This window comes from Spermophilus citellus (genome assembly GCF_964194105.1).
Source record: "Spermophilus citellus genome assembly, chromosome: 3".
NCBI classification, from domain to species: domain Eukaryota; kingdom Metazoa; phylum Chordata; class Mammalia; order Rodentia; family Sciuridae; genus Spermophilus; species Spermophilus citellus.
Window position 1 is genome coordinate 57,383,035 of NC_138184.1, and position 24,346 is coordinate 57,407,380.

Sequence of the window (24,346 nt, forward strand, 5' to 3'; positions counted from 1 at the left end):
CTTTCTGGAATGACATAAAAATATATAAACAAAACCCTTACCACACTGGAGAAAAGTGAACTTGGAATAGAGTGGGTTTGGTTTGCTCTGATGTGTGTCCTGCCTGCTTTAGTAATCAGGAGGAATGACAAGTATTTTTATGTCTAAAGGAATGGAGTGTAACTAGTATCAACTGGAGGAACTCTGGGCCTCTGTAGCAGTCCCTGCTGTGATCCCAGTACCTCCTCCCCAGTAGCCCTGTGAGGTAGGCTTGGCAGGTGTGGACACTGCCTGGAGTCAGGTGGCTGTTTGAGTCACCCAGGCAGAGCAGATATTTAGCTCACATGTCTCCACCTCCAAAGTTCTTGTCTTTTTCAGTGAGCTTAAATAATTTTTTTAAATTAACTATTTTTATTTTTCTTTGGATTCTACTCAGCTGCTTAGTAGCACAGCTCATCTCAAGACTATCCCCAACACACTGAGCTTCTTCTGGGAAGGCAACAGTGAACAGACTGGAAGTGTGCGTGATTATGTTGGTTGTGGCATCCTGCTTAACCCTAGAGAACAGGTATATGCTGTCCATGGTCCTTTGCAGAACATGCTCCTCTGAGAAGCACTGGGGGTTGAACCCCCGGGGCACTCTAAGTAAGATAATTCTTTTTGGCCCAGCCAAAAGGCAGCCCTAATTGTTATTTTCTATCAAAATTCATTCTTCAAACCATCTTGGCTACTTCAGAAACCAAAAAATGTTAAATTGGTGGACACTCATAGTTGATCTTTAGAATAGCGACTTCCTAAATGGAAAGATGAAGTCCACAATTTGGATTTCCCTCAGATTTTGGATCCCACCTCAATTATAGCAACAAATTGTCATCCATGAGCTTGTATGTTCAGCCTGTGTGGACTTCAGCAATTAACCTGCGTTTGCTGAGCACCTGGGAAGAAGAGCTTCCTACTGATCTGTGCCTCAGCTTTTACCTTTACTCTCCCTCTGTTGGCCTTAGACCATATATATGGCTTTCTAGTACCCAGCACTGTCTAAGAACAGGCAGACCTACTGTGCTGGAGTCGGTCAGCCTTGGAAGTGCTCCCAGCTCTGCCTCTTATCTAGCTGGATGACACTGAGCCATTGACTCAGTCCTTGAACGCCTTAGCTTCCTCATCTGGAAAGTGGGAATGATAACAGTGCCTACTTTGTTAGAAGGCTGGTCAGGGCTGAGTGAGCTAATCCCTGGAAATCCCATCACAGGGCGCCTGGCACATCGTTTCTACTCGGTAAACAGTGGCAGCAGCTGCCACTTTTACTGTTGTTGAAGGTGAGATTTCTCATCAGTTTAGATTATAAAAGAACAGCAAAAGGTTTAATAAGATACAAGAAAAGCTCTCAGAGTAAAAAGAGTTTTGTGGGTTTTCTTATCCATTAGCCCTACTGCGTGATGCCCACCAAGATGGGATAAGGATACCATGCTCATGAATGATAGAGAAGTGTGTTCTGCAAAGGACCATGGACAGCATATACCTGTTCTCTAGGGTTAAGCAGGATGCCACAACTAACATAATCATTGTCTTTCTCACTATCATGCATGTGCACGCTGTGTGTGTGTGTGTGTGTAGACTCTGGCAGGGAGCGGGAGGGTACTGGGAACTGAACCCAGTGCTTCGCACATGCTAGGCAAGAAGTGCACTAAGCCACATCCCCACAGCATCTTATTTTATATTTTGAGACAGGGTCTCAGTAAGTTGCCCAACCTGGCCTTGACCTCTGTGATCCTCTTGCCTCAGTTTCCCAAGTGGCTGTCATTATAGGTGTATGCCACCACACCCAGCAAAATGTCTCTTTTTATAAAGTATGTATTTGATAATCGTGTCAGCTATGGCCATTTTAGAAATATCAAATAATACATGAAAGTTTGGGTTTTTTTTAATAGACCTATAAGCCTGGGAAGTAGCCAGTTTTAAAGAAGTTTGACACATATCTAGATTTTTTCCTAAGCATGAATGATAAGTGTTTGAAGTTACAATTTGCTTTGACTCCTTTTTTAAGTTTGTGCCCTGGTTTTAACAGTTGTGCATTATGAATTATTTTTGGTTGTTTTCAAAGCAATATTTATGACATGAAAAGATCTAATTGTTTGCTTTGAACTTCATTTGGCTTATACCTACCTGGGTGTTAATACTAACGATTAAAAAAAAAATACACCTCAGCGTGAATTCAGAATAAGAAACTCGGTATTGTTGGTTGCTTTCCATTTTGGAAGACCTACAGAGCGCTCCCCTCCCCTCCCCTCCCCTTGCCTTCAGGCTCGCTGCTGTGTGTGTTCAGGCCACCAGGGGGCGCTGGCTCAGGCTTCCCGTCCCTCTCCCCTCCTCCTCTCCCCCCCTCCTCTCCCCCCTCCTCTCCCCCCTCCTCTCTTCTTCCATCTCCCCACCCTGCCCCCCAGGTCTGCTTACCTCTGCGTGGCCCCCTCAAGCTGGCACGTGGCTCGCTCTGCCTGCGCCTGCCTGGCTATGCCTGCCCGTCTGAATCCCTTGCTGGAGCGTTGGCAGCGCCCTCCCCACTCAGGACAGTGTGCTTCCTCTGGGCCACTGCCAGACCCAGAGAGAGGAGCGCTTTGATGGCGCATCCCGGACTGCTCGGCAAACCACACTGCAGCCATGCTCAGCATCTGGCCACCACTTTGTCCCCTGAATGTAGGGTCCCCAACCCTACCATAAGTCTCCTATTTCTCTTTTGATCTCAGAATAAACTTTTTTAAAGCTGTAAGCCCAGTTTAAAATCTTAAGAAAAATAAGTATCCATACTGAAAGGATAAAGGGAGTCCAACTCAACCGTAATTAAATTTGGTTTTTCTCCTTTGCTCTCTTGTGAGGAGAAAGCCAGATTCTGTCCTTTTCAGAGCAATTTACCAGTTTGTGTTGTGAAGGAACAACTTAATTCAGTAGCATGACAAAGATTTGAGCCGGCACTTCTCAGCTGTAATCTCAGCTACACACACACACACACACACACACACACACACCCTGTTTTAAGTTTTAGTGAATGAAATGTTCACATGATCTTGGTTTTTAAATAGCTTTCATTTTTGTTGAAGTAGGAATTACAGGGTTTTTTTAATTGATACATCAACAGACTTTTAACATTAGGAAGCTTTGAGTCTGGATTTTCTAATGCTGAATCCCATACTAAGATTTAATAGGCAAGGAAAGAAGATGTGAACTAAAGAAAATGGAGGCAGGGAATAAGCTCATTGGATTAGACAAAGAGGAATGAAGGGAAGGGAGGGGCATGGGACTAGGACAGAAAATAGAATGAATGGGACAGAACTTTCCCATGTTCCTATGTGAACACACGACCAGTGAAACTCCACATCATGTCCAACCACAAGAATGGGAAGTTAGACTCCATGTATGAATATATATAATACATCAAAATGCACTCTACTATCATGGAATCTAAAAAGAACAAATAAAAAATGTAATAGTATAAATAAAAGTTAAAATTTCTTTTAATAGCAAAATAAATAGATAGATAGATAGATAATGGGGAGAGTGGCCCCTGATGGGAATAGAAGATTGAAAGGACAAGCCTACAGTTGCAGTCAGTTCTGCTATAACACAACATGCATTCCTTAAAACTTACTGCACTGTGCAAAATTGTGCAATAAAAACCACATGAGTCTTATTGGGAAAAATGGTGTTATGGCACAACACTCAAAAACTTCATCAGTGACACATGCAGAAAAAAAAAAGAGGAACATAATGAAAATGGTAGCACAGTCTTACATATAGTAAATAGTCCAAAATACATGAATACTCGGATAAATGTGGCAGTGGACCTTGAAGAGCCTTGGCATTTGCCTGTGGAGTGGCCTGGGCAGGGTTGCCACTCCTGGTAGTAGAGGGAGGTTGTGTGAGACTGGACGGAGAGTTGGGACAGCAGCTGTTCATTGTGAACTGAGATCCATGGTGGGTGTTTGCGGTATGTGCACTGTGTGTCCTGTGTGGCTCCATCAGGCAGGTGTCGTTTCTGCATTGCCCAATGTTTCTTGCAGACAAAAACAAATGCAAGATTTTGTGGTGGTCAGCTTGTTCCTTAATATTTCAATGGCTTTGCCTTCTTAAAACAAGCATGATAGGCGAAGCTGTTTCGTAATTTTATTTAAATATATTTATATATTTTAAATATTTATTTTATAGTTGGACACAATACCTTTATTTCACTCATTTATTTTTTTATGTGGTGCTGAGGATTGAACCCAGGGTCCCGCGTGTGCAAGACGAGCACTCTACCACAGAGCCACAACCTCAGCCCCTCAAGAATATATTAGTACTGCGCTTAAGAGGCTGAGGCAGGAGGATTGAAAATTCAAAGCCAGCCTCTTAGCAACTTAGTGAGGTCCTCAGCAACTCAGTGAGAGACCCTGTTTCTAAATACAATATAAGATAGGGCTGAGATTGTGGCTCAGTGGTTAAGCGTGCCTGAGTTCAATCGCCAGTGCCTCCCCGCCAAAAATATTAATATACCTAACCTTCTGAGCATCTTAATTAGCCACACAGCACAGGGTTCCTTCCTGTCATGATCAGGCTCATGGGGAGCTGTGGCTTTCTGGAACTGCCCAATGTCATCCTGACTGTATTGTATATCACGAGCCTAAGAAAAGGTGACAGTTCACAATTCCAAGTTTTCCTGAATGTATATCACTTTTGCACAACCATAGAGTTGAAATATTATAAAATTAAACCATCACAAATTAAGGACTGTGTGCCTACTTGCCCTGAGACACCTGAGATCTCTGATACCCACTTCTAAGCCCAGCGTTCTAGCTTACAGGGGGTGGGAGGTATCCACCTCTTTATGCCACAGACAGTATTGTCCAAGGGAACAGTACTCAGGTTGCTTTTTGTGGGTTACCATGGGTAAATATTTAAATTTTAATATTTATTTTAGTGTTTATCAGAAAAACATAGCAAGCTTGTTAAGCCTGTCGTTTCATGGAGATCTTGCTTTGAAGAACAGCTCTCAGCTGAAGGTGGTGGTGCTCTGCTTTACTCTGGAGCCCATCTGGAATGATAGGAGTTGGGTTCAAGTGGTCTGGGGCAGAGGGGCACTAACTGGTGACCAGATGGTGGGGCCAGGACTGTGAACCATATTGAAGTCCTGTATGTAGAACTGTCTGGTCCAAGACACCAAGAATGCCTCTATTAGAGACAGAATTAGACCAAAGAAGAGGGAAGTATAGCATTGAAAATAAATCTGAGTAAAACAAATAGTATTTTATATGCCTTTGCTGAGGGTGGGAGAAAGGTTTGCAGGGAATGGTGGTGTGGAAAGCACTCATTAAGGACACGCGGTGGCAGCCCTCGTATGTAGTGCCATGTGCCAGGGGTTCCACCAGCTGTGGTCAATGGTTCTCTAGACATCAGCCTCATCCAGGTGAGTCTTCCAACCTTGGCTGCACAGCAGAGTCACCAGGGGAAGCTTGTCCAGGTCCAGATGCCCAGGCCACATCCCAAACCAATTAAGTCACAGTCCTCAAGGGAGGGTTGCAGGTGAGCTCCTGGGGTCATTCCAGGGTGAGAACCACTGTCAGGGCCATTTGGAAATCACTTCTTTGCAGTCTTACAGCTCAGTCTGTCCTGGGCAGGGGCAGGTGGCAAAGCTATAAGCACGTGTTTACAATGGAGGCAGACGAATGCTGAAGCGTGGAAGTAGGTTCCGTGCATTTTGGAATCACAGAAAAAAGAAAGACTAGATTTAAAACAGACAAAGAGAAACACACCTCAGATGCCAAATTTGGAAAAGTAATTCCCCACAGTCGCTTTAGTTTTTCCTTCCTTACACTCCTTCACCTGGTCGGCACAGCAAGAGGCCTTTATGCATCACTATCAACTTACCCTTTGTAACTAGAGGATAGCCTTTGTGTGGTGAGTGGGCTAATTTGAATTTGTCTGTAGATAGTATCTGTCTGTCCTGAGCAGGCACTAGAAACCTCATAAAGCATTGCTAAACTGTCCTAACAAGAGTAAGACTCACTGAGAGGTTCTGGGCTACTAAAAGATGGGCTTTGGAAACAAGCCATTTAAATGCTGCTTGGAGTCATTGATTCTAACGTGCTCCATGTTTCAGGTACTCATAGAACGGAACTCCCCTTTGCGATAAGTCAGGGTTGGGTCACAGACATTTGAAAGCTGGAGTTAAGCAAGTGTGTGATTTTAATTTACGAGTTTAATCTAAGGCTTCCACCAAGCAGCCGTTGCAGGGGTCTCAAGTAGATGAATTTACCAAATAATTAATTAATATGTTTTCAATAGTAACATTTTTCAACATCTCTTGATTTATATTAAATTGCCATACTCAGAAAAAAATTGATTCTCCCGTGGGTACACTTATTCTCAGTTAAACTTTTGTAGTCTGTTCTTAACCATGAATTACTTCCAGGTTTAAAAAAACATGCCTAGCTATTTATGGTATTTTGTCTTGCGCCTTTGGCACCCTGGTGGTGTGAGCCGGGGCTGTGCCATCTGTAGTCAAGTGAGATTATTTAAAGGGGTGGGGGGGCAGTGAAATGATTCACTGGAAAATTTTAGCACAGATTCTTAAGGAACGATAAGATAACCCTAGAAACATCTTTATTTGGTGCTTATTTGGTGTCATATGCTGGTGGGTAGTGACGGGGAGAAAAAAGGTACAACTTGTTTCTGAAGATCCTGCTATTTTGAAAATCAGAGAGGGGCTGAGCTAGAAAGGAGGAGAGGATGTCCACGCAGTGTCACTTCCAGAGCTCTGCAGATGAGGGAAGAGTCTTTCTCTTCCTGAATCCAGGTTAGAGGTTCATTTCCAGCAGAGAAAACCCAAAAGGCAGTATGCTGGTGTTCAGAATGGGTGTTTAATTCCTGATGGGTATCTGTGATAAACCTCGTTATGTTGAGGTACTTTGGAAACAGGAGGGCTGGTTCCTAGAACGCTCAGTAAGTGTGGGGCCTAGATAAGCCCTTTCTGAAAGTGACTGCGTCTAGTGTGTTTTGACTCCATGATAACATGTTTCAACCTAAACATGTTGATTTCAGGGAACTCTTCCCGTTCCATGTGAGATTTGCCTGAAACATGGTGTCTTTTTTTTTTTTCTTTCTTTCTTCCTGTTTTCCTTTCCAGAAAGAAGACATAGCTCATCCAGCAAGCCTTCTATGGCCGTTCCTCCCACTTCAGTATTTTCCTTCTTCCCTTCTCTGTCCAAAAGCAAAGGAGGCAGTGCAAGTGGAAGCAGCCGTTCTTCCAGTGGAGGGGTTCTTAGCGCGTCCTCCTCAAGTTCCAAGTCGTTGAAATCGCCCAAAGAGAAACTGCAACCCAGGGGGAACACCAGGCCAATGCATCCCCTCCAGCAAAGTAGAGTCCCCCACAGTAGAATGTGAGTATGGCCCTGAGGGTTTCCAGCGCTGGTCCTGCTACAGTGTGCCTGTGTACAGTGGTGGGAGAGTCCGGGAGCCATGGGAACAGACCCACGCAGGGGGCTTTCAAGTGTGTGTGGCTGGCTCTTTTGTTCCCCACTGAGCCTCAGGAGACTTCCAGAGTAGTGGTAGCAGTGATAATAATGGTGCTTGTTGATCCCAAAGTCTTAGTGGGATAGTTCCCACTAGCATACCCCGGTTCCACATAAGCAGGAAGAAGCGCAACTTGAGGCCTTGTCTGAGAAGACTTGAGGTCAGATAGGCCTCACATCCCACTTCTGCTGCTTCCTTGAGGGCTGTGTGCAAGGCACTGTTTCAGCATCTAAGAGTAACAGCCTCCAGGAAGGGGAGTTCTAATTGGTATCTGTCTCTGGCCCCCAGGAGGCAGTTAATGAATAAGTGCTGGCATTCCTGCCACAGCTATCAGTAATAGTAGAAATAAAAGGTGAAGAGATTCCCAGATGCTGCTCTAGGATTTTCTGGGGCCTGCAAAACCAACCAGGAAGCAGTGCTTCCTCCCGGCAGCTTTGGGTTCACATCATAGCCGTGATGCAGGGAGACTGAGAGAAGTTCACACTCTCCTGGCAAGGCTCTGGCGTGCTTCCAGGGTGGATCTGGAAGTTGGCAGGCCTCTTGAGGTCACGTGAAGGAGTGGCTATGCACACCCATAGAAATACATCTTGCTTCGTCATGGCACCCCTCAGCCTAGTAGTGGGTAGCATTTCCCTGGCATGGCTCCCTTAGCAGTTTATGCCACCCAGCTCAGCCCCAAGGTCTGATAACCTGAATCTCAGAGCAGGACCTAACACCTGCTACTGCTCAAGGACCTTACCTGCCAGGAGAGGCCACAACATCTTGTAGAGTCTCTACTACTCGGGCTGTTCCAGGTATAGCTGTTTGGGGCTATTTGTCCTGGTTACTGTGCCCCCAGTACCTGCTCATCTGTCAGAAGTGCAGGATGATAAGCTCGACTTTCGCTCCTGGAGCTGTCTGAAAGCCAGAGAGGATGCCAGTGCAGCGCCCACGTCACTCGCCAGCCTGACAGCCATGGAGCACTGAGTCCACTAAACAGTTTGCAGAACCATCACTCTAGCTCCTCATGTGGAGTTAGGGCTTCAGAGGGGACCAGCCCACTGTTAGGATCCTATCAACATCACCTGTTTTATGGAGGGAAAATGACAGTGTCTGAGATCCCAAGAGCAGTCAGGGCTTTAGCTGTGCAACAGGTCCTCAGGGCTCACCAACTCCATCCCAGGGACTTATGCTCTAAAGCCCCTGCCATAGAAGCCTCTTATCAGGTAGTGGAGAACTGGCACATCATCTGCTAATTAAACATTGGTCGTCATCTTTGACAAGAGCAGGGAACTTTGTCTTGGTGCTGTGTTGTTAGGCATGTATATTTGACATTTATTTGAGTCCTCATAAATCTTTAGTGACATAAGGGTTCTGCAGAGTCTTTCGTCCTTTTAGACCTTTGCCTGGTCTGCCTCTTGCAGAACTTGCATCGGGTGGGTATTCGATCCAAGTCTCCTATAGGTCCATGTGTAAAATTGTTCTGAAATGATAATGGGCCTTTTGCCTCGTCAAAGGGCTTATGGACTGGATGAGTGTGTGAACATTTACAGGGTTTTCTGGAGAATTCTTACAAAATTCAAAAGGTGCCTTCTGGGGGCCAGTCCGTGTGGTGCTGCTAACCCTGGCTCTGCCTCATCCCTCGGGGCTGCCCTCACTCAGGCGTTGGTGCTCTCTCCTGCTCTTGCAGCATGACGCCGTCTGTGAAAGTGGAGAAGATTCATCCGAAGATGGATGGCACACTACTGAAACCTGCGGCAGGGCCACCCTGTCCTGCTACTGTGAGTTCCTCAGTCAAGCCTGGCCTTAACTGCCCCTCAATACCAAAGCCAACCTTGCCTTCACCTGGACAGATTCTGAATGGCAAAGGGCTTCCTGCACCACCCGCTCTGGAAAAGAAACCCGAAGACGGTTCCAATAACAGGAAGTTTTTAAATAAGAGATTATCAGGTAACCCCCCAGCTCTTTCTTAATAGTGTTTCTGTACTTCAAGTGGGCTTTCCCAGGGACCAAGGGGACTGCTGTGTGTACTGCTGACCCACTCAGCCCTAGGAGAGGCTCCCTAGGTAGTGTTTGTCCTCTTAGCTCTTGCTTTTTTTTTTTTTTTTTTTTTTTTTTTGGTACTGGGGATTGAACCCAGGGGTGCTTAATCACTGAGCCACGTCCCCAGTCCTTTTTATTTCTTATTTTGAGACAAGGTCTTGCTAAGTTGTTTAGGGCCTGGCTAAGTTTCTGAGGCTGGCCTTGAACTTGCATCCTCCTACCTCAGTGTCCTGAGTCTTTGGGATTACAGGCATGAGCCACCATGCCTGGCTCACTCTTGCTTTAAAAGAGTGCCACTTGCAAATGTGCACGTGAATGTGCAAACGCAGGGTGTGGGGCCCATTGAAAGCTTTCTGGTGTGGTTCTGAATTCAGTGACGCGGTGATGCTGCATGACAGTCACTTTCCTATGCGCTCGCTCATGTAGTTGTGGCATTTTAGTGATGCTCCTGCTATGTGGTGCTCACACGTCTTTGTGGGTTTCATTCCAGCTATCATTTGTCTGTCTTGAGATGTCTCCTATTTTCTAATTTACAAAATAAATGAAGGAGTGTTTGGCAAGCCTATTTTAATGTCTCTGTGCTTTTGACAGAAAGAGAGTTTGATCCTGACATCCACTGTGGGGTCATTGATCTCGACACCAAGAAGCCCTGCACCAGGTCTTTGACGTGCAAGGTAGGTCTTCCTGCAGGCAGAGCTGACACCTGTGGCGATCGTGGGGCTCTCAGAAGGGACCACACCATCCCATGGTCTAACTGATGCTCTGGAGACTGTCCTCAGTTGTGTCAGTGAGGACATAACTTGGTCCAGAGAAAGGAGCTCGAGTTGGCAAAGGGTGAAGCGTGTGATGGAATCATGCTCTCGAGAGAGGTTTTATTTTCAGTGAGTTCTGTGTCCTAGAAAACAGTGTCCTTCCCTGATCAGTCTGCTGTTTCTCAGGACTCGGTATTGCTACATAGAAATGTAATACTCTCTGGTGTGGTTGAAACTGCACAGACCTACGAGTCCAGAAGCTTCCTTTACAAACATATGAATTTCCTTAAAATGTGTATACCACGATTCTTAAACTTCAAAAAACTATTTTTTAAAAATCTGTGACTTTGGGCTGGGGATGTGGCTCAAGCGGTAGCCCGCTCGCCTGGCATGCGTGCGGCCCGGGTTCGATCCTCAGCACCACATACCAACAAAGATGTTGTGTCCGCCGAGAACTAAAAAATAAATATTAAAAATTCTCTCTCTCGCTCTCTCTCCTCTCTCACTCTCTCTTTAAAAAAAAAAAAAAATCTGTGACTTTAAAATTGCCTTACTTTCTAGTTTTTCAAAAATACAACGTAAAATATAATCTGACTAGGAAATTTAATGATCTTCCTCTCCATTCTGAAGTCTTCCTGTTTTTCCTTTAAAATGGCCAGTAGGCTGATAACGAAGGGGCCTATTCGCTGTGAGTAAAAGGTTGGGCTGGCTTCCATGGGCTCCACTGCCTGAGTGGGCATCTCTGTTGGACAGTATTTCTTTGGAGAGTGTCCCCAACTGTCTCCACAGGGGTTCAAGGAGTATTAGTTTCTAATTTAATTTTATTGTGTATGTTTTGTCTTAAAACAGTGGTTCTGAACCATTTGGGGGAATGGATGTCCCTAATATCTAATTAAAAAAAAAAAAAAACCATAGACTGTCCTCAGGGATGGGAAAAGTACACATCTACATTCTGATTTTTACCTTCTGTCCTGGGTTGATGGACACCCCTACCCCGAGTCCTCAAGTTTGTCCTCCCTCAAGGACAAACTCCTCCCTCAAGACAGATAACTTTTGTCCTTCCTGGGATACTAATTGAACACATACTGTAGTGTGTTGAATATGGCCACGTGACCTGTGTAGAATTGTGTCAGGGTTTCAGCTACATCTAAGGGGATTTGTAGAATAACGCCCCGGCCCTCTTGCACACCGTGATTCCAGCTGGCCCGCTCTTTCTCCCTCTTCCTGTCTGCCTGGCTTTCAGGAGCAGGCTTGCTCTCTTTATCCAGGATGTTCTACTCGGTTTCTTGGTTTTTTGGTTTTTGCCATGCTGGGGATGGAACCCAGGGCCTTGTGCATGCTGGTAGGCGAGCACTCTACCACTGAACCCGTCTCCAGACCCAGGGTGTTCTTTTAAAGTTAACTGTGAAACTTCATGGTGCACCAAAGTGTTTTCTTTCTTTATGTTTTAAATTTTGTTCTACTGTGGTGAGAACCACACCACTTGGCATCACCCTCTTTTAGTAACCTTTTTAAGTGTACGGCACATCATTGTGGACTGTACGCACACTGTTGTACCACAGGTCCTTGGCACTCATTCATCTTGCTTAATTGGAGCTTTTTGATTGTTGATTGGTAATTCCTCATTTCCCTGTCCCTCTGGCCTCTAGAATGACTGTTTTTTGATTCTGTGCGTTTGGCTGGTTCGCATAAGTGGGGTCGTGAAGTGTTTGTGTTCTGTGACTGGCTTATTTCTCTTAGCATAATGTCCTTTGGACTCACCCATGTTATTGCAATGGCAAGAGCTCCTTTTCAAGGGCTGAATAATATTCCATCACTTGTATTTTCCACATTTCTCTTTATTGTCTGTCATTGGGCCTTTACCTTGTTCAGAACAAGGTGTTATAGGTAGTGCTCTGGGCTGGTATGTTTTTAAGGCCCAGAAGTGGGATTGGCAAGAGGTGTTCCCACTCTCCCTGCGCCTCCTGCTTTTGTATGGACCTGCATGTTCCTGCCATCTTTCTTTCAGATGGCTCATGCTGTTCTTCTGCTCTTGTAAGTGTGTCATTGATGCGTGTGGCCTGGTGCTACGCCTGCCCTTGCATCAGTCTCCCTCTTCAGCCCTGACTTGTCGTGAGTTCAGCATGGAGCTTGCAGAAAATGCAGCCTCCGGCCAGCCTGCTTTCCCAGAGTGCCTTTCTTTCTTCATTGTCCTCTGGTCAGCTCTCCTCCTTCCCTTGCTTCACTCTGGCCTGAACCGGTTAGGCTGTGTAGGACTAATGCCTGCATGGCCCTCCCCCAAATGTCCTAAGTTGCTGCCGAGTCTCTCGCGCCCTGGGCTTGGGCCAGTTCTCACCCGAGTCTCTCCCACCCTGGGGTGGGCTTGCCGCTGCTCGCCCCCTTCACTCGTCCGCTGCAGTCTGCTTCCCGCCCGCCTCCCCCCTCATCTGTATGACAGGCTGCCTCATGACCACTGTGCCTCTGTCTCTGTCCAGCGTCACTGAAAAACTTGGTATCACACACCCTGCAAGCACAGGTCTTGTTCTAGGTCCCAGGGGTGTAGAGTCCAACAGAATCAGGATGTGCCCGCTGTCCTTGTCTAACGCCAGAGATGAAGATCGGTGACTTGAGAGGAGTAGAAAACCCACTTGATGGTTCATGAAAACGGAGGGGCCTGCAGTTAGAAGATGTGGCTGAGGAAGGCTCCTAGCCACAGGACCCTGCGTTGAAGTCATTCTGTTCTGCCTGGGCTGGGAGGTGTGGGAGAGGCACAGTGGAGGGACGCGCAGGCTTGGACTCTGTGCAGCCCGAGAGATGGGCCGGGAGCTAAACTGGAGGGGAGGAAGAGGCAGGTGACTCCACAGAGCAGAAAGCAGGGCTTTAGCATGTGCCCAGTCTTCCCTGGTGCCTGCGTCAGCCCCTTGCAGAGTTCTGGATGTCGGGGTGCAGCAGCGTCCTCAGGTCTGTATTTGGAGTGTCCTTCAGAGCCCAGTGGACGTCCTGTCTGCTCATCAGCCTGAGTGGGTACAATACCGTCTCCCTGCTTTCTTCACTCAGCTTTCCTTTGCTAAGCAGCACAGCACACTTAGAGAGGAGGAGTATGTATATGTGTGTCTGGAAAGATAGGCAGCTGGGCCAGGGATAGCATGTCATTCATCCCTTCAGTATGTAGTAGAGGGTTTTTTGGGGGGTCTTTTTTTTTTTTTTTTCCTTAACTGGGCATTGAATCCAGGGGCACCTCACCACAGAACCAAATCCGTAAGTTGCTTAGGATCTCACTAAGTTGTTAGGGGTGGCTTTGAACTTGTGATCCTCCAGCCTCAGCCTCCCGGGCTGCTGGGATTAGGGGTATGGGCCACTGTGCTCAACAAGGATCTTTGTTTTTATGTACTTTTTGACTGGAGCATTTATTAAACATCAGGTGCAGTTCTAGGTGCTGATGTAGCACTGAACACAAACAAAGTTCCTTTTCCTCATTCAGGTTACTTTCATGTGGGTATGTTACATACTAAAGGACATTAAAGTTTTTAAAAGAAGCTTATCACATTTATCTGTGCCTGGTTGGGTTTTGGGTGGACATACTTCACAGTGGCCAGTAAGACAGTAGGTTGGGTTATCATGTTTCAGATGAATGTTTGAGGTAAATCCCCCAAGTTCATACCAACATGTCTGTAAGCCCACAGAGCAGTGCGTTGTAGAGCACGTATAGGGTAGGGAAGCATGGGAAGTGTGCCTTGCCGAATTTCAAACATGAGAGGAGGAAATGTGGATGAAGTCACTTATGTTCATGGATCACGTGACTAGGGCCCTGTCATCAATGGAAGCTGACCCACTCCTGGGGTTCATCGTCTCCTGCGTTTTTACAGACTGAGACCCCAGCAGTTCATGAATTGTGACCTATGAAGTCGTTCCACAGTGATCAGACTTAACTGTCACTAAGAGTTGCCAACTTTGGTGACCTTGCACTTGTACATACTGGTTTGTCTTCTGCTGGGAATGGGACTAGACTCCGTTACCTTAGTTTTTATAGAATGTTGGTTATCATCAAAATGCATTTGGCGCACAGACGCTTTCTTACAGGTGTTTCAATCAGAGGTTGACGTTGGTTGCCTTCTGAAAGCCAGCAACTGTCCCTTGGCCTTCCTCCCCTCTGGGTGCCCCTTTCTCAGTTCTGAACCTTGACTCTGTCTGTAGACTCGGGACTGGAACTGGCTGCTGGGTGTCTCTTCCTGTTGCAGTTCTTTCTCGGTCTTGTGTTCACCCTCTCAGGTCTTCCATAGCTATGGTGGTCCCTTGTCTCCAGAATGTGTCAGCCCACTCTGTCTTCGCAGGGCATTTTCACTGGAAGACAGAGAAGCAATTGTTTCATTTTTACTCTCTGCAATTACTACAAGAACACTTGTTAATGTGTGTTTATGGAATCGTTGATTCTTTCCTTTGTTAGCATTTGGAGTTTTAAATGGTTGAAAGAGGGACTCTTTAATGGAGTTGATAAGAGCCTCAATAAACAATTGCTCTCATGGTAACAAAACATGAGCACCTGTCACCTGTTTCTACTATTGTCCACTAGTCACATAGCCAGGTGACCCAACTAACATGACTCCTTCATTCTGATAGAAATAACACTCCCAGATTCTCCTCCAGTTAGTCTAGACTGGGTGCTTTTAGTCCAGCGGAGAAAAGATCATGCTTTTGGAATTATTTTTTATCTCATCAAATGCTGAGCTGTCTTTAACTGTGCTGATGGTATAGATTGCTTTTTAAAGAGAGTGGCGTTTGAGGGTATGTGACAGATCAAAGTCATGTAGAGATTCCTCAGTTTCTGTGTTTTTTATTCTTCAGACACATTCCTTAACCCAGCGGAGGGCTGTTCAGGGTAGAAGAAAACGATTTGATGTGTTATTAGCCGAGCACAAAAACAAAACCAGGGAAAAGGAATCGATGCGCCATCCGGACTCTCAGCCACCACCGCAGCCTCTCAGGGACCCGCATCCCACCCCTCCTAGATCGTCGCAGGAGCCGCACCAAAACTCTCCTTCTGAATCAAAGCCTTCCGTAGCTAGCAAACCTAAACCTCACACCCCCAGTCTTCCAAGGTAAGCCAAGCCCTCCAACCTGGGCTCCCCTTCAGGACAGGCTTGTGGGCACCCAGCAAGGCTGCAGCCGGGAATCCAGGAGACACACCAGCAGGCTCGCCATAGGGAGGCGCTTTATAGTTGATGCTTACTGTGAGAAGAAGCTTGTCCAGGCCCTCAGGAAGTTTCAGCCAGGGCTTCCCTGGTCGCAGATACAAGCAGCACCACAGAGCTCGAATTATCTGCTCTGTACTTCTTCAAAATCGGGTGTCTCTTAACCCCATTGAGCAGGGCTGACATTGGCCCTTGCCTGCCACAGGTTATTGGTTGACATATTTCACATGGCCTTGACAGTGGCTTCCTGTTTATTTTTCCCTTCTTGCTGGAGTACACTGTGGGAGTTCTTGCTGGGGACAGGCACTAGGCCTGAGTCTTCACAACATCCACTCACCAACACGACTTTTCATGCAATCCTTTGGGACATAGTCCTGAGTAGAGATGAGACATTTCAGCAGCATAATAAGCAGTGGGCCAAGGTGCTTGAGAATCTGTCACACGCACACCTGAGGTGGTGTTGGTGGAGGGTGTGCGTGCTTGCATATGTAACCAAGTTGAAGTTGAAAGACCCTTGGGCCCAGGTTTCAGGCGGAAGGGAGAGGCGTGCAGGAGGGGGTTGGGCCAGTGGTTGGGTGGAGGGCAACAGGGCTTCCGCTTAGGGAGGTGCCAGCTCTGGGGTGCTGCACTTGCGTTCTGCCCTGCAGTTGTCGCATAATGATGGAGTCCCTCCCTCTCCAGGACCTGTGTGCTGGGCCCCTCCAGCGTCAGCCCAGGTGTTACCCTGGAGGAGCCGTCCGGGGGACTCCTGGCGTGTCCCAGACTCCCTAGCAACTCCTTCCCTTGGCCATCTTCAGTGGAAGGCTTTTCATTAGGAAGAAAAGCACACTAATTCCAGAACCACTGGGCCACTGTTGCTGTGGGCAGAGAGGCCGCACCAGGCTCCAGAGTACCCACATAGAGTGGGAAAGCCCCTGTACCGGTGTCACTTCCCGTCACTTCCCGTTCCTCCCAGGTTAGCGTAGAGCCCTGGCCACGCTTTATAATTTATTGCCTTAGTAACCCAAATCCATTTGAAATTGAAGAGGAACGGGAGTAATTAATTCTCTTAAACTCCACACACGGTCCCCCTCTGGGGAGGACAGAGGGGACTGTGTTCCCAGGTGGTGGCAGGCAAGGGGAGAGAGGCGTTCCGCTCCCTGGCTGCCTTGCCAGCAAGCCTCTCCAGGAGTGGGGAGCCCAGCCCCCAGGCGGTCTGGGCACGCTGTCTCCCCGGTGTGTGACCTGACCCGCTGCACTTCCTGCTCCCCAGGCCTCCAGGCTGCCCTGCTCAACAAGGTGGGAGCGCCCCCTTTGACCCTCCTCCAGTCCATGAGTCTCCACACCCTCCCCTGCCTGCCACTGAGCCAGCCTCTCGGTTATCCAGTGAGGAGGGTGAAGGCGATGACAAAGAAGAGTCTGTTGAAAAACTGGACTGTCATTATTCAGGTCGTCATCCTCAGCCAGCGTCTGTAAGTTCTGTGTCCACCCCACTTTGACCCTCCTCCGCAGCAGGGACAGGGCACTGTGTGGTGTGCCCAAGGTGTGGGACGTGGTCCAGGTGTGAGCAGCTGGGCCAGGTGCCCCACGGGAGCCAGCACTGTCGGGAGCATTTTCTGCGCTCCCTCCCTAGCAGGACACTCGGGCAGGCACTGTCACCTTGTGCTCCATGGCCTCTGGTGTCGGGGCAGCTGTGCCTGAGGGGCAAGCCCGCTGTGTTCTCTTTCAGTTTTGCACATTCGGGAGCCGGCAGATCGGGAGAGGGTATTACGTGTTCGACTCCAGGTGGAACCGGCTCCGCTGCGCCCTCAACTTCATGGTGGAGAAGCATCTGAACTCGCAGCTATGGAGGTGAGTAGGCCGGGGGCAGCTCACCTGCATATCTCCCACTTCCTAGACGGCCCCTGCAGCTGGTAGTCTAAATGAAACTGTGCCTGGCCACCCTGAGGAGGCACCTGGTCACCCAGCCACTCACTCGTTCAGTGACCACATTGTCCTGGTTGCCGGGTTCAAGGTGGGAGGATGGACACCCTTGCCGAGCTCACGGTTGATCTGGAGTCAGGGGAGGCCAACACCAGTCAGCAGATGAGTGGGCAGCTGGTCCTCAGGGGGGCTGGACAAGGTGAGAGTCAGCCGAGAGCTTGCTGCATGCCCTCAATCTGTTGGGTATATTTATTTTTCACTGTTCTTTGGCAAGTGACTGCAATGGATCCCTAATTTTTTTAGCAAATAACACTGAAATACAAGGTCACACAGAAGATTGGTGATAGGGTGAGGATTTGGACCTAGAGGCACTTGGTTTCCAAATAAAGATGGGGGAAAACGACCTGGGGGATTCAGGGAAAGTGTCTCTGAAAAGGTGACCTTGACCTGATTGAATGGATCAGAGGGCAGCCACAGGGGGAATAGGATTCTAGGGATTCTAGGATTCAGGAGGCAGGAGCCAGGAGTGTGAAGACTGAGCCACAGTAGGCATGAGTGTCATGTGAGACCAGGCCTGAGAGACCAGCGGGGGCTAGTGGACGGTGGGGCTGACTGTGCAGTGGGAAACTCCGAAGGCCTCGGGTAGAAGAGCTATGTGTTGTGATTTGCACTTGAAGACTTTGTGTTGTGTTGTATTTGCACGTGTTTCCCAAACGGGAATTTAAGTGAACGAAAGGTTCATCCAGCCTTTCCTGAAATAAAATTGTTCTCATTCCTGCAGGACTTCTCAGAGCCTTTAATGAGCACTGGGCTTTGAAACTCAAAGCAGGAGCAGTCATGAGCCACATGGAGTCTCCTGAACTCTCTGGACTGGGGAACTAGCATTTGGTGGAGTCTACTTTGATGAATATATAAAGCTTTGCTAAAGGGGTTGTTCAGAGTCCCAGATCTGTCATTTGGGCGTCATCAGCTAGTGCTTTGCTGAGTGGGCTCTGCCAGTGCGTCCATTTCCCTCCTGTCGGGTTTCCTAGTGGGTCTGAAGAGCTGGTCAGAGGCCTTAGCACATCGGTGACAGTTGGGAGGAGGACGCCTTGCTCGCTTAGAAGAACAGGTCAAGAGCGGCGCTGCTCTGCTCTCCCACTGCACACTTCTTGCTTCCTTCTGAAGAGAAATCTCCCCTGCCAGTGGTGGAGTAGGGGTTTGTTGGGGTTCAGTGCACCCCAGGACCCCTAAGGGCCCAGCTTGCCGTTTCTTCAGACTGCCCTGAGGGCCCGAGTTTGGGCAGGGCGGTTGAGCTCCTCCTGCCTTTGAGCTTCCCGGTCTGTGCTCTGAACTCTGAAAAAGCTGGAGGGGTGGTGAGGTGGACTCACTGCCTCCTTGGGCTGTTGCTGCTGGAGGGCTCTTGTCACTTGCTCTCAGGAGGAAGACGGAGTCCTTTCTACTGCCATGACCTCTGGTTTTGAAAGTCAGTACACAGTGACACGCGTGGCTCAGGGATGAACTGACGCATGGGCTTGGAGCAGGTGGGAACTTGGGGCAGGTCCAGCCCCCGGGGCCTGGTTTCCAGGCACTCCGTGAGATTGGATGGGGGAGTGGTCCTAGTCCCAGCCTGCTGGCCCAGCACAGTTCCCTCCAGGAAGAGCCCTGTTTGAGCAGCTCTCTTCTTGGCCTCTTACTGCTAATCACCGGGGTACAGTAAGGGTGAGAGGAGGTGGGCCTCTGAACAGGGGTGGAAGTGGCCTCTGCTGAGCACAGTCATGGCCCAGGTGGCTACTCAGAGCTCCTGTGCCCTCTCTCCATGTGGGACCACTGCTCCACATCCCTAAGAGGGGCTAGGGAGCTAGTGAAGGATTGGTGTTTGGGGTTTTTTTATATTTTCATTTTTTAGTTGTCGATAGACCTTTATTTTATTTATTCATATGTGGTGCTGAGAATCGAACCCAGTGCCTCACACATGCCAGGCAAGTGCGCTACCGCTGAGCCCCAGCCCAGCCCTTGTGTTTGGTGTTTAACCGTGTGCATTGGGAATGCACTTGCATAGCTGTAAAGCAAAAATTGAATATAAGGAGGCGTACAATGAAAAGGCTGTCCCCTCGTCCCCTGCCCTTCTATATACCACCCAGCCCACAGACCTTTTTTTAGTTTCTTATATACTTTTATAGAGCTGGTTTGTGCAGACAGAAATCAAGACCACTACGTATTCCTGCTTTGCTTCTGCTTATCTGAAAGGTCACATCACTGCATAAGAACCTCTTCAGAGGACCTGGTGGCGGTTGTTTGGAGTGAGCCTCCACATCCCCAGCCTGCAGAAGCCTTTTTCCTTTTTCTGGTATTTGATTCAGGACAACCTAGTCCTGAGGCCCCAGCTTCGTGATCCCCCTGGTGGTCACAAGAATTCACTGCACTCAGCAGATCACAGTGTGTGGGCTTCATTTAGAGCAGAGCTTACCCCTGAGTCACGTGGGGTCCTCTGGGTACAGATTCTGCTCAGGTCCTAGGCCAGGGCCCAGGAACTCGGCATTCCCAGCACCTCCCTCTCGTAGTGCCAGTCAGCCAGGACTCTCTAGACGGTAGAGTCTGCCCACTGCCCTGAGGTGGTGTGGAGGGTGGCTCTCATGCAGCCCTGGAGTGGGGTTTAAAGCAGGTGCAAGCACTTGCCCTCGTCAATCCCTGTTCGGGAGAACGTGGTTCTTTGTTGGGTTTTTTTTTTTTAATATTTATTTTTTAGTTGTACACAACACCTTTAGTTTGTTTGTTTATTTTTATGTGGTGCTGAGGATCGAACCTAGGGCCTCCCACGTGCTAGGCGAGTACTCTACTGCTGAGCCACAACTCCAGCCCAAGAACATGGTTCTTAAAAGGCATCAGGGAGGCGCTCGGGCCAGCTCCCTGTCTTGGAAATGGGGCGGGGTTGGACTGGGTGAGCAAGAGCCTGGTGGAGGTGGCGCTTGCCCTCTAGTCAGGCCCTTCTTTTCTGCTTCCTCGGTTTTTGTGGTTGGGTTTTTAAGAGATGGTTCTTGCTGCATTGCCCAGGCTGGCCCACCGTCCTGGCCTCCGGGGATGGCCCCCTCACCAGGTGGGTAACGAGGACCCCAGCTGCATGGCACTGCAACAGGCTTCATTTTGCCACAGGGGCTGCTGAAATTCTGGTGCAATTACATTTAAAAATTGAGCTAAAATAAAAGTGGGGCCTCCCTACCCTGACTATCTGCCCAACTCCTACCCAGATGTCACCAACATTACCACACTGTGGCTGAGCCCCCTGAGATCTGGAGGCTGTATCCCATGGGCAGTGTTTGGCCAGTAGTTACAACCTAGTCGCTGCTGTTAACTGGTGATGTCCTTCCCCCCTCATCTTTCTAGAATTCCCTCTGTATTTATGCCTTCTGTATTTTAAGTGCTAGGGCTATCATGGCGAGTCAGCTGTGGGTGGCCCCCTCTGCAAAGGAGTTAGCAACTTGCAGTCTCAGAAAGTCTAGGGACAGGTCGGTGCAGGCAAGTCAGCCTGGAGCTCCTGAGAGAGCGGTGCTGAGCCGACCCGAGGGGGCGAGAGTGGGGCAGGCACAGAGGGCAGGCACACAGGGTCAGGCCATGATGTCCTCGCAACACGGAGATCTGTGGCTGGGGACGGGAGTTGGCGGTGAAGCTGGGGCGGCAGCACGGGGTGAGGCACGCATCTCGTGTGATTCTAAGAGCCCCGGGAGGGCATCAGAGAATTGGAAGAAGGAAGTGCCAGGCTGGCTGGCTAACTGGTGTGTGGGTGATCGATCCCTCTGCTTGCGGTGGGTTGTCAGGGTCTTTGAGCCTCCATGAGTGGCTGCGGTGAGGTGAGTGTCACACTCTTGCCCTCTCCTTTTTTCAGGAAAATCCCACCAGTGCCCAGTACCACATCACCCGTCTCTGCACGTGTCCCTCACCGGACAAACTCTGTGCCGACGTCACAGTGTGGGATCGGCTATCTTGCCGCAGCCACCGTCTCTGCGTCCCCAGCACTGCTCTCATCCACCTGCATCTCCCCACATAGCAAAGCGGTACCAGCTCATGGAACCACACTAAATGCACAGCCTGCCACTTCCGGGGCAATGGATCCTGTGTGCAGTATGCAATCCAGACAAGTGTCCTCTTCGTCCTCGTCCCCTTCCACACCCTCTGGCCTCTCTTCGGTCCCCTCCTCCCCCATGTCCAGGAAACCTCAGAAGTTGAAATCCAGCAAGTCTTTAAGGCCCAAGGAGTCTGCTGGTAACAGCACTGACTGTCACAATGCCAGCAGCGGTGCCAGCAGTGGTACCAGCAGCGGCTCAGGAAAGAAACGCAAAAACAGCTCCCCGCTGCTGGTTCACTCTTCTGCCTCCTCCTCCTCCTCCTCCTCCTCCTCCTCCTCCTCTTCTTCTCATTCCATGGAGTCTTTTAGGAAAAACTGTGTGGCTCACTCCGGGCCTCCCTACACGTCGGCAGTGACAGCTTCCCACAGCATCGGCCTCAACTGTGTGACAAACAAAGCGCACTCGGCCAGCCTCCGGCACGAGCAGTCAGGGAGGGGGCCCCCCAGCGGGAGCCCCGCAGAGTCCATCAAGAGGATGAGCGTGATGGTCAACAGCGGCGATGCCACGCTCTCCCTGGGCCCCTTCATCCACCAGGCCAGCGAGCTCCCCGTGCACGCCCACGGGGGCTTCCCGCTGGCGCACACTCCGCTGGACAGACTCATAGGAAAGAAAAGGAAGTGCTCGCCCAGCCCCAGCGCCGTCAGCAGCAGCGGCAGCAGTGGCAAGGCCACCAAGGTCGCCAGACTGCCCACCATGAACAGCGTGCACATGAAGCACACGGGCACCCTCCCCGGGGCCCAAGGACTGACCAACAGCTCCCTCCTGCACCAGGTAGGATGCGCACTGCGGGCCTGGCCACCCGGCACTCCCTGGGCTCTGCTCCAAAGTCCCCCTAGGGGGCAGGGGTTGCCTGTAGACCAGCTTCATGGTGTCATTTTAGAAAGGCAGGAGTCGCTGGCCTCGGAGGCCATAGCAGGCTCCTCTGTAGAACTCTTGCTGCCTGCGGGGGATGCTTCTGAAGGAGAGAGCCACAGGGATACACTGCAGAGGGGGCTGAGGAGGGCCTGGAGCCGGGACCCCAAGATCAGGACGGGGAGGGGGCAGGGGCATTTCCTGGAGGGTGTTACTCTGAGGAACGCCTGCATTGGAAACTCCCTGCATTGGAAGTCACACTGACCTAGAGAGGGATGCTTCAAGACTGGAGAAGAAAGTGCTTGTAATAGTTTTCACCTGGAACAATTTCGGATACTCTGGTTAAATTCCACCACCAATTTTCTCCTTCCTTCCTGTTTTAGAGGGAGGCATAAAGCCAGGAGTCAGTGTGGGCATCCCCCATTGCACCTTAACAAAGAGGTGGAGCTGGGGGTCCCTTAGCCGGTCAGGGGTGTCGGGCTCCCAGGGAACCATGTCTCTGTCTCACGCTGTGTCTCGTCTTCTCCCAGTCTCCCATGATGCTGGTTCTCCCGCCCCTCCCCTGCTGTCTCTTCCAGCTGCCTTTGCTCTAACTCCAGCTCATCTCTCATCTTGTTATTTCATTCATCAGGATATCTCCTCACCTTGCTTACGAACAGGAATTTCAGCTGCAGCACCCCAGAGCCCTGACTTAAAATGTGAGGCTCTTCTTTGTTTTTCCTCCTTTCTTTGTCTGCAGAACGTATGACAGGCTAGGACTCTCGTCAGCCAGGCCACGGCGCTCCCCACAGAGCTCCCTGCAGCATGGGGTGGTGGGCAGTGCTGGAGGGTGGGCAGACACCTGGGAACTAAGTAGCTGCTGAAATTGTGGGCTTGGGTCATTTGGCTTTTTGAGTGGGGGTGGGGAGAGCCTCCTGGGCGGGTGAGAATTGCTTTTCCTTCTTATTCGGTGGATCCTCCTCATAGTTTATGGTGAGCATCCCTGCACTGGAAACTCCCTCTGGCTGCAGTGTCCCAGTGGGCCCTGGCCCCAGCAGGAGGGCTTGTAGTGTCAGGTGAGAATTCCTGAGCATACTTGGTCTTCATGTAGACAGGGGCCAGGGCTCGGGCAGGGCAGGGGTGCCCACCTCAATAGAGCGGCTGCTCCCAGACCCTCATTACCAGTTTCAGAGAAATTACAAATCTGGATTTGTGTAGAAACTTGGCCATTTTTTAAAGCTCTATGATCTTTTAAATCTAGCATAGCCCACTGTCTGTTGGCCAAGCTTATGACCTGCCGGTTTATCACCTCTGCTCACCTGGGGGCACCGTAGCACACACCATCTAACTGGGTTCTGCTTGTGGAATCACTCTCCACTGAAGCCTGTGTTGGAGAAGGCTTGCCCTCCGTGCCCAGAGCACTTTTCTCACACTGCAGGAGTCCTAGGGGGCCTGTGTCTAGAGATCCGAGGATGAGTGAGCCCGAGAAGGGTCACAGCTCCGTTCAGTGATCTGCAGGAGGTATCCTGTAGTGTGCGTGAGAGGCTCAGAGGGACCCGTGACCCCACAGTGCTTTAAAGATTGCCACTCCTAGAAAAGTAGACCCTCAAGTTGCTGTCCCTGGAGGAGCTGACGTCAGGACTGTGCCCAGCTGCCTGAAGTCCTCTGAGAAGGGCTGAGGCGGGCGGTGCTGGGAGCCTCTGGGATGCTCCATGGCTGCTCCCAGGCCTCAGGCAGCCCTGGGAAGGCAGAGGCCCCCTGCCCCTGCCTGAGTATGGCACTCCTCAGATGTGTGCTGGCCCGCAGGTGTGCTGGCCCGTGCAGCCCTGTTCTGCTCTCGGGTAACCTGGAAGGCCTTCACGGGCACAGAATCAGAAAATAAAACCAAAGGCAAACGTGGAACCTTTCTCCAGGCTGGAAGCCCAGGCCTGTGTCTCTTCTAGCCGGTTTCCTGAAAGGAGACCTTGAGAATGGTCAGACCCAGGGACAGCGAAGGCTCCTGGAAGCTAAGGCCAGGCTCTGTAGCTTGCCACCCCAGCCTCCTGCAGTC

General features: G+C 49.7%; 1 protein-coding gene across 7 annotated transcripts in view; it reads left to right on the plus strand.

Annotated features, from left to right (window-relative positions):
- Positions 1 to 24,346, plus strand: part of ATXN7 (ataxin 7) — a 138,464-nt gene that overhangs the window by 109,974 nt on the left and 4,144 nt on the right. For 6 of the 7 annotated variants that reach the window (XM_081284979.1, XM_081284977.1, XM_081284976.1 and 3 more), the window contains 8 exons: positions 7,133 to 7,385; positions 9,188 to 9,447; positions 10,132 to 10,214; positions 15,114 to 15,367; positions 16,713 to 16,911; positions 17,169 to 17,290; positions 21,225 to 22,236; positions 22,949 to 23,015. In XM_081284979.1, the coding sequence (XP_081141105.1) occupies positions 7,133 to 7,385; positions 9,188 to 9,447; positions 10,132 to 10,214; positions 15,114 to 15,367; positions 16,713 to 16,911; positions 17,169 to 17,290; positions 21,225 to 22,236; positions 22,949 to 23,015 (2,250 nt within the window). The remainder of the gene's footprint in view (positions 1 to 7,132; positions 7,386 to 9,187; positions 9,448 to 10,131; positions 10,215 to 15,113; positions 15,368 to 16,712; positions 16,912 to 17,168; positions 17,291 to 21,224; positions 22,237 to 22,948; positions 23,016 to 24,346) is intronic. The other variant, XM_081284981.1, reaches the window with a different exon arrangement.